This window comes from Glandiceps talaboti, chromosome 17, assembly GCF_964340395.1.
Source record: "Glandiceps talaboti chromosome 17, keGlaTala1.1, whole genome shotgun sequence".
Lineage (NCBI taxonomy): Eukaryota > Metazoa > Hemichordata > Enteropneusta > Spengelidae > Glandiceps > Glandiceps talaboti.
Genome location: NC_135565.1, coordinates 1425001 through 1435485, shown reverse-complemented (window position 1 = coordinate 1435485; position 10485 = coordinate 1425001). Strand labels below are relative to the sequence as shown.

The following is a 10485-nucleotide window of genomic DNA, read 5'->3' as shown; positions in this document are numbered from 1 at the left end:
GAGTTTTTTTTTCCTGGACGAACGCCTTTCAAAGCATTTTATTCAGTCTATGTCACGGTATTATGTTTGAAAAAACAAAACAAACATACTAGTATTTAAGCTTATTATAATCCTCACCAAGAACATAATTGCGTAGTTGAACACTTTACATATGGAAACGAGTCTGATATGTTATATCTGACAGGTTAATTAACTTATATGTTTGTTTGTTTGTTTGTTTGTTTGTGATTTGGCTCTTCTCCAATTATTCTTCGAATTCTCAGTACGCCGAACGTTGTGTCATGAACGTTCATTTACCCATGTTACTGGCGTGGATTTGAGAATGTGTGGGCGGTATAAATTATATATTGGTATGCAAACTTCTGCTTTCAATAGCAGTTAGGCAACAGACATCACATTGTTGACTCTCAGTCGCGACTGGAACCAGCCACAAGTACAGCTCCTGTATCTGTATTGAAATTCAGCTAAATTTGAGAACAACCCTTGTTGCTGTCGATATTGGTGAAAAGCGACAAGTTGTTACTAGGACTGTGAACAGTGTGAAGTACATCATACCGTGACTATCACGAACTTGTAGCGTGCGTGCAGGCCAACACCCATTCGTGTGAACTTGGAACGTTCAGCTGAATTAACATTCACTGCCTATTTTAGTGTTGTAGTTGTGATACGTGGAACAGTATGTTGAACGTTCATATCTACTCTATGGTTGCAATTTTCTTGGTTGTACTAAAGACGTCTACGACGGCTGGACACAGAGCTGACAAAAATAGACGAGAATGGGGACATGTGAAACACTGTGAGCTAGGCCAATACGTAGCACATTCACATAGAAAACATCACCAACATAGACATAGTCAATCCCAGGATAGATTTGAAAACAATGACGAAAAGAAAAGGTATGTTTTATTGGTTGCAAACGTCGTTATATTTATTTTAACACACACATTCCGTCCTTTGTATACAAACAAACTCGAAACCGGATCATACTTGCCATGCCCAAGCGTTCTAGATATCACGTGATCACATATGTTTATAAACACACGTGGTAAATAGTCATTCCCCAGTCACGGCCACCCAGACTCTCGCGAGCGGTTAACGTTGGGACGAGACTGTTATTAGTCTCGGTTACCCAGCCTCTTGCCAGTGAGGACATAACCCGGGGGGGGGGGGGGGGGCTATTATTTCTTTCAAAGTTTATATACGCATGTGCAACATATATTCCTATTGCAACCCTATTGCTGATATTCACCAAATTGAACCACGCCCATCTCAGTGTGTCAGAGTTGAAAGTATCAGAACGATAAAACCTAGTCTTGCTTCTAGACGTTCGGGCTTTCCTTCGATACTAAGTATAAGCGAACGAAGTTCGCAGTGAGAGCCTGCCCGGATGTTCCATCCTCGATAGCGATGTTCGGTCGTGTGTCGTATTTTATCGGAAGAACATCCGAGGTCTAGCAGATAAAACCATGCATGGGTGCATCACCGATGGGCGATACTTTCATGATAAACTTATTTCACGATTTGTTCTAATTGCTTCGACCAGACCAGTCACATTTGTTAGCCAATGTAACGTATGCATTCACATGAATAGGAAATTTAGTGTCTGGTGAATAATTACACGTCCAGCACATGAACAAGTTTGACAAGATCTTGTAAAAACATTACTGACCCCTGTCACTTGCATGAAATATGGTAACCATCGCGAAACGTCTATAAATCACAGTAGACACACATGTACACATACACACACTAGCAGAGATCGATATACACTACATACACACACTAGCAGAGATCGATATACACTACATACACACACTAGCAGAGATCGTTATACACTACATACACACACTAACAGAGATCGATATACACTACATACACACACTAGCAGAGATCGATATACACTACATACACACACTAGCAGAGATCGTTATACACTACATACACACACTAACAGAGATCGATATACACTACATACACACACTAACAGGTGTGGTATATAGTACAATACAGAAAGAAGAAAAATTACACAATTGAACAACATCAATAGAATTAAAACATCTACATCTATGTAATATATAAATATTACTGTTTATATGTGTGTTCAGATATAACAGACGCCATTGTGAGAAATGTACAGTGTGTGAGGAAGGAGTAGAAGTGTTATTGCCATGTTACAGAGATCAAGACACAGTATGTGGAGATTGCATCAACCCAGATTATGTCTACAATAAATCTATACAATCATGCCAACCAAAGGAAGTTAGTACTATTGCAAAAGCAGGTATATATTTGACTACAATTTCTTCAAAATACAAGAGAAGTGCACCACTCTATGTTTTTAGCACAACTGAACTGAAGGTTCAGTAGTGCTATAGGCATGGCAGAGTGTCTGTCTGTCTGTCTGTCTGTCTGTCTGTCTGTCTGTCTGTCTGTCTGACTGTGTGTGTGTGTGTGTGTGTGTGTAAACAATTTAAAGTAAAAAAACTACTAGACCTATTGCTTTGATATTTGGTGGTCATGTTACGTCATGTGTCTAGTTAGGAAATTGTTCAAATGAAAATGATTGCATCAGAGATATGGGTTTTGGGTTAAAAAAATGTCATTTTTGGTCAAAAAACTTAATCTCCAAAACTACTGGGCAGATTGGCATGAAATTTTGTGGGAACATTCTTAGATGTGAGTAAATTAAGATTTGTTTATGACATGATTTCCCTAGTAATATGCAAATTAGGGCTAAAAATGTGTCTTTTTGGTCAAAAACCTATAATTCCAAAACTACACAGCAGATTGGGCTGAACTTTAAGAGGGATGCATCTGTGGGTGTATAGATGAAAAAATATTAAGCATATAATGATCTCATCAGTAATATGCAAATTAGGTGTAAACATGTGAATTTTGGTCAAAAATTTATATCTCAAAAAGTACTGGATCAATGAGACTGAAACTTGGTGAGATGTTTCTAGAAGTGTTATTCTGCAGATTTTCTTCACAATATTTTGACACAATTGGCCCTAGCAACCATGACCACGCCCTTAGCAACAAACCGAATGGCAGTATATTTTGCTCAAATAACAACATCATCTGGTAGGCAACTGAATAAACAAAGTTACATTCAAAAAATGTTTGCACATATCCCTAGCAACCATGTCCACGCCCATAGCAACAGCCAAACAGTCGTGTATTTCACAAAGATAACAACAGGGATTGATAGACAATTGAACAGACATTCAAACAAATGTATGTAAATTTTCTAGCAACAAGACCACACCCATAGCAACAGCCAAATAATCACGTATATTGCAAAGATAAGAGGAATTGAAAGACAAATGAATAAACATTCAAAAAATGAATGCAAATGTGCCTAGCAACAAGACCACGCCCATAGCAACAGCCAAATGATCACATATATTGCAAAGATAATATCAGGAATTCATACACAAGTGAACAAAAACATTAAAAAATGCATAGCAACAGCCAAATGATAGCATATATCGTAAAGATAACAACATGGTTGGATAGTCAACTGGATAGTCATTCAACAAATGAACACCTATTGTTAGCATGGACTAGCATATGGATAAACATTTTTAAAAACTGTACAGTTGTGCTACAATGCCATTGGCGGTATTTTTTTATTTTCCTGACATGCAATTTTGAAATTATTTTTATTATATTTTAGACTCTCACAAACTGAATGCAGAATTAAGTGTGTACAGATAAAGTTGTGAAAGGGTGCCCAAATGTCAGCCAGCATAGCAAATATGAGCCGGCATAGCAAATATATGCGTAAACGGATACATTTTATTGACAATAGGACCAAAAGGCACCATTCCTCTAAATTGTCTCTCACACAATGCTTTATTATTATATAATATTTAAACCCCTTCACCTAAATGAATATTAATAAATAATAATTTTGATAATAATCACGTTTATTTTGAATATTAACCACCCTACCTGGGATATTTTTTATGCTAAGTTCAAAAAAGGGGGTCATTTTTACTAACTTTCCGTTGCCATGGTAACCAAAATTACCATAATATGTGGTTGATTTTTCCAAACTTTGACATAAAACATGGAAGAAAAAAAATGTCCTTGTTTTTGACATGTATGTTGTAACACAAATTGTCTAAATAGGACAGCTGTTTCCATGGAAACAGAGTAGAGTAAAAAATGTTGTGTTGATTAAACACCTACATATCTGGAAAATGACATGATAAATTTAATTATAACAGTTTATTTGCATATTGACCACCCTATATTGGGTAGTTTGTTATGCTGAGTTCAAAAATAGTTATCATTTTAGGAACATCTGTTGCCATGGTAACCTAAATCACCATATTATCTATTATTTGACAAAATTTATGTAAAATTCTAAGAAGACATTTTTTACAAACAAAATTCCTTACTTTTGGCATATATGCACTAGTGTTATCCATTGTAAGTCAGATTATCTAAAATTAGAGAGTGGCTTCCATGGAAACAAAATACGCTTACAAATGCCATGTTTTAGTTAAAAAAAAATACATCTGACATATACCTACAAACGAATGGGTTTGCTATTAAAATACCAAATATTTTGTTACTCTAAGTCCAAATAAAATATGCAACTAGTGACAAGCTGAGTGGTCGTAAAAGCTTTAAGTTAACATGTATGTGAGAAGGTCTGTGCTGATCACAAGGTCTAATTACGATCCCAAATTTTGAAGGGCCGACTACATTACAACATGTCATGCACAAGGAGGGTGCTACATGTACATACATAAACAAACCGATGTGCGGGAATGTGAAGAAAATTACAGGCCTTCGCTAGTTTTCTGTTAAATATTACATGTAAAAGCCTGCAACTGTTAGCAATAATGACAGCATAACACAGAAATAACGATATACTGTGTAAAATTACAATTGAATACAAATTACTCAGCTTGAAAATACAACCCCATCTTGACATATTAGTATCCAGTTGTGCTGACATTTACAAACATGTACGTTAACAAAGTCATCAGCTCTACATACCTTTTGTTATGAACAAAGTTCAACTTTCGTTTCTTGGCAGTATAAATCATATACATATATGCACATAAACTTGAGTTGAATATGACATGATCGTGATGGATAAGCGATGTAACATTCGATTATGTAGGTCTTTGAGTAATAAGGTCTGGTTTGACACAACATTGACACTCGTGTACCAAAATATCCATCCGTTAGTTGCATTATGATTGAACACAATGCCACTGGATATAGTTGGGGATTTTGTGAAAATCTGAGTGACCACTACCATATAGATGTCAATCAAATATTGGTGCCTAAATGCTTTGTGGAATACTGGACAATTGAGATCTTCGCTGAGCCACAGTGATAGTGCCAATTTAGTCATAAGTAAATAATATTGTTATACTTTTATTCATATACATGGCAAGTACCAGGCTCACCAATTGTTATGACTTGAAGCTTGAATGGGAAATGTTTCACAATTAGTTGTGGGTGTAAAACTTCAACCATTACACCTCCTACACAACAACCATAAGTGATATTCCTCTAAAGTCCTCCCAACATTTTTCATTATAATATTATAAATCTTATATAATAATAATAATTTTGATAATAATAAAGTTTATTTGAATATTAACCACCCTACCTGGGGTAGTTTGTTATGCTAAGTTCAAAAAAGGGGGTCATTTTATGAACATATGTTGCCATGGTAACCAAAATCACCAAAATATGTTAATCATTTTTCCAAAATTTGACAAAACATTGAAAATAGAATAATAGCGTTAAAAAATGGTCTTGTTTTATACAAGTATGAGTTAGTGCTACCCGATGTAACATAAATTGTATAAAATTGGATAGCTGTTTCCATGGAAACATATGGTAGACGTGAAAATTATGTTTTTGTTATATACACATACATCTCACAAATAACATTATAAATCTGATAAATATCTTTTTATTTGCACATTGACCCCACTACAAAGGGTAGTTTGTCCTGCTGAGTTCAAAAAGTGGTTATTTAATGAACATCAGTTGCCATGGTAATCAAAATAACGGGTTGTTTTTTGAAAGATGAGTGAAAGATGAGTGAGTACAAAAAAAGTGAGTACATAGATTTCAACAGAGATAGTAATCTGACAAACTCTTCCGACGACTTTGCTATTTGTGAGGCTAGCTAGCCACTTCGTTATAACACTGTGAGTAATCAGAGACTGTACTGCGACAACACATGATATGTCTAGATCAAAGGGGGACCTAGGGGGACCCAATGATAACATGTTCTGACATATTAGAGTCATTGTTTGTTGAAATGTTGTGTTTCATATGGGGGGAGGGGGTAGGACTGAGACTAGTAATGGTGCCATAATCTACCAAATACTTTGTTTACAGATGAGTTGATACTATGAATATTAGTAATGTTGAACCAATGATCTTATAAAACACTTAGGGAGCCTTCAGTATTTACAGGGGGGGGGGGGAGCCTGAGGAAATAAAACATGACCCTCTTTCCATTCTCCATTTGTAAAAAATGACCCTCCCCTTTGTCCCATTTTCAAAAACATGACCCTCCCCATGACAGTTGCATATACTGAACGTTAATCAATATTCCTATTATATGCATACATACAAATTAAATGATTTTGACTCTGTATTAGAAAGCAATATTTCTACATATAAAGTGACAAACAGGAAAAGACTGGCTAGTTACCTTTCTCTTATAATCATACACAATCTAGTTAGTATCTAAAACATGCTTTCTATGTTGTGCATACTCTGTCTGATCTGGTCACTTGTAAAAGTTCTCTGATATCATCATCATCATCATCATCATCATCATCATCACCATCATCATCATCATCATCATCATCATCATCATCATCACTGCTACTATCACCATCATATTTAAACAACAACATTCATGGACAGTGTGAATGATAAGGTGATATGGTACACTCAAAAAAAATGCATCGTTTTATTAAACAATTTTCTTACAATAGGTGTATTTTTATTTTTGTACTGCATGTAAAGTACTCTTAAAATTGAAATGTTGAGTGCTCATCTCACTTTTGCATCTCAAAACACACAAAAAAAATTGACAATATTTGAATCTTCAATTTGGTCTACGGATTGTAAAGTGTGACTCTCCCCAAACATCAAAATGCAAAATATTACCCTCCCCCAAGAACAGGTTTGTAAAATGTGAACCCCCTCCACCCCCGATTCCTCTGGCCCTCCTCCTATAAATACTGAAGGCTCCCTAAACACTTTGGGGTCTTACTGTAAATGGACCTATTTAGCTTTTTAGGGTTTCTATAGAATTGCATGAATAATTTTAAATGGCTATATCTCAAGATTGTTCCAGAGTTTTCACTTTTTACAATACAGTATGTAGCACGGAGCAGCAACAATAGTTTGTCAATGTTCAAGCGTTACAGAGCAGCAACAATAGTTTGTCAATGTTCAAGCGTTATTACAACTTTAACAAAATGGACTTATTAATTACATTTGAGTTTGTGCGGTTTGAATATTCATTGATCTCGGTCAGAAATCTTTTGTGTGTGAGGAATAAATAATGCAAAGCAGTAACATATTTAAGGTCAGTACTGACCATTCAAATTCAAATGTAAACATTCCATGTTTTGTTGTATTACAGAAAAGCAGAGTGGCAAACAATACAATGATAGACCAAAGAAAGAAGAGGATAAATATTTACGTCGTAAAATTATTATGGCTGTAGTTACGTTGTCAGTTGTGTTGACTGTCATAATTTTGACCATGTTTACTGTCATACGATACTTAAAACGAAACGAACAAACTGAGACTTATATAAAAACAGGGAACGTGGACTTTGTATGAGAGAACTGAAGTTATTTTTGTATGGAAATTTATACATTTGGTTTCGTCTCCATGGTTTCCAAAGGCAAGTGAATTTGGAGTAATCCAGAGATTTGGCTTTCAGGTTTGATAATACATGATAAAACACCAAATCTCTGGGCTAATCTCGAGATCAAATTTGTGGAAATTAAGTGTGTTTTGACTATTTTTGTGTTTGTCTTTATCTTTTTTCTAAAGACGCAATCTAAAATTACAGTCTAACATTTCACTACATCTGTTGAAAATTGTACTGATACAGAACGAACAACAATCAAACCTAAGAGGAAATACAATGGTTTTTGGTTTCTTGAAATGTAAATCTGACAAAGTGTAAATTACTGTAGTTTGTCAGGTACGCCCTCATCGAACGCCCTCATACATTGGTCAAGCCCTTTCACGTATTAGAGAGGAGGCCGGTGCGGAAGGACATATCTTACATTCTAAAATTTCTGTAATTTTATTTCTGCTATGTCGGTCAATTCAACATGGCATCCGGCAGACACTATTTTGCAGTCAAATCCATCAATTTTGATGCATTCTCAGAGTTATTCACATTACATAAATATGAAAGTATTTTTAAATGTAAGATGTATAATATTGTTTGCACTATGGAATGATAAATGCAGACATGGAATAGTGAACTTTGTCACATTTGCTAGCATGCCAGTACGGTCAAGAGGTACTGTACGAAATGGTGCAGACAAAACCATGCAGTTGTGATAATGTTCTACTGATCACACTTAGCGAGGCAATGCAAGATTTAATAAAAATCATACATAGCACTTATCAATTGAATGTATTGGCTTTAAGTCACACATATGGATAGTGTATAATTTATAATTCGTCATGTAATCTTCAATTTTTTCGAAATATTTTATGTCGTCATGTTCTATTTTGATATTAAGCAATAAACCATCCTCTGGGGATGGTATACCAGTATAATTGAAATTTGCACTGAAACTGATAAAAAAAACAGTAAAACAAACTGCACTTTTGAATTGGAATGAATCATGTAAATTGCAGGTAATAGATCGGCCCCAGAACCTGAATATCTGTTGAATTTCCATTGAGATTCCATCCACTACGGGTGCGATCTCACGATATGAAGTCACAACGTCACTAAATGTATCTTTAAACGATGAATAGTTTAATACTATGCAGTGTAAATATGAAGTTTTGCTTAGTTTGTCTAGTGACAAATTTATTTGTGAATGGTCTGAAGGTGTGTCTGCATTTTATAACCTTTTATAGGGCCATGAACGATGCTTTAGGCTTATACTGAGCCGCTCTAAGGTGATGGTAGTCCTGCTTACAGACAGTGCACGGGTCTATATTACTGACACGACCCTCAACACCGTCATGCAAAGAGCAATGTAGTCGGCCTATTACTAGACCACAGGCAAACTGCTTGTGCACCTATCGCAAAAGAATTACCTACCCAACGATTGAATATTAGCACTCAATTGAATATCTATGCATTTTCCATTCCTCTGACGAAATTGAAATAACCCTCGTCAACACCGCCATATTTGATATCGCGAGCGAGATGAATAATTACCAAGAGACACTTGCGCTGTAAGTAAGGAGCTGTGATTAAATTTTCGGTAGAACTTGAAAAGTTCCGATTTCGAGAGTTTTGGGGACTTTTGCAGTCAAGACGAGGTAAACCGACTAAATAATAGATTTATTGCTGATATTTGACCACTGGGCGATTTTATTCCTTAGTTACCGGTATTTTTGGTCAGCCCATGTTTCTTGGCTGGCACTTTGCATGACGGAGAATGGAAGGACAATCATCATCATGTGAAATAGCATGTGATTCTGGTAACTCACAGTCCCTCCGGGTGTAATAAACGGGTGCTATAGCCCGGATATAGGCCAGGCAATATGTGTTTTATAATATACCTCATGCTGTGAACTCGTGGTGGCAGACGACATCGTCAGAAGCTGCAATTTTGACCTGCTGTGAACTCACGTGACCATGTAATAGTTGATGGAACTATTCCCCTAGGGAAATAGTCATCTATTTTCCTATCACGTGACTGTTTCTAGCGAATCATGCACAGCATTATCACTAGGTATATTATAACATTACATATTTGTATTAGGTACGTGTGTATATCATATTTGTATTAGGTACATCTGTATATTATATTTGTAGGTACATCTGTATATTATATTTGTAGGTACATCTGTATATTATATTTGTAGGTACATCTGTACATACTTTGATAAGAAATTACATCTTTGTTTAAACAAGATGCATTTAAAGTTTGTACATGAATTATTTGTTATGGAAATAAAGTCACCAATTACGATATAGATGTATTAGTCTTAGACTTGGAATTGTGTTAAAGAATGAGCGTGTGCTAACACCACCACCACCACCACCACAACAACAACAACAACAACAACATCAACAACAACAACAACCAAATCATAAATCATTTTCGTCGTCGTCGTCGTCGTCGTCATCATCATCATCATCATTATAATGATAATAATAATAATCATCATCACTGTCATCATCACCATCATCACTGCCATCAACAACAACAACACCATCGCCACTAAAACAAACAACAACATCATCAACATCATCATCATCATCATCAT

The 10485-nt window shown here is 35.6% G+C and overlaps 1 protein-coding gene across 1 annotated transcript; it reads left to right on the top strand.

Annotated features, from left to right (window-relative positions):
• Nucleotides 1-311: 311 nt before the first annotated feature.
• LOC144448307 (uncharacterized) lies at nucleotides 312-10165 on the top strand. The gene is made up of 3 exons (XM_078138494.1): nucleotides 312-896; nucleotides 2106-2281; nucleotides 7649-10165. Exons 1-3 carry the CDS (start codon nucleotides 679-681, stop codon nucleotides 7849-7851), a joined length of 597 nt encoding a protein of 198 aa, XP_077994620.1. The 5' UTR covers nucleotides 312-678; the 3' UTR covers nucleotides 7852-10165.
• Nucleotides 10166-10485: the final 320 nt, after the last annotated feature.

What these genes read in the sequence shown, in the direction of transcription:
- LOC144448307 (XM_078138494.1), top strand. Translation starts at nt 679, where the DNA reads ATGTTGAACGTTCATATCTACTCTATGGTTGCAATTTTCTTGGTTGTA. An exon ending in AACAATGACGAAAAGAAAAG is followed by an intron (nt 897 to 2,105) that starts GTATGTTTTATT and finishes ATGTGTGTTCAG; the next exon opens with ATATAACAGACGCCATTGTG. An exon ending in TAGTACTATTGCAAAAGCAG is followed by an intron (nt 2,282 to 7,648) that starts GTATATATTTGA and finishes GTTGTATTACAG; the next exon opens with AAAAGCAGAGTGGCAAACAA.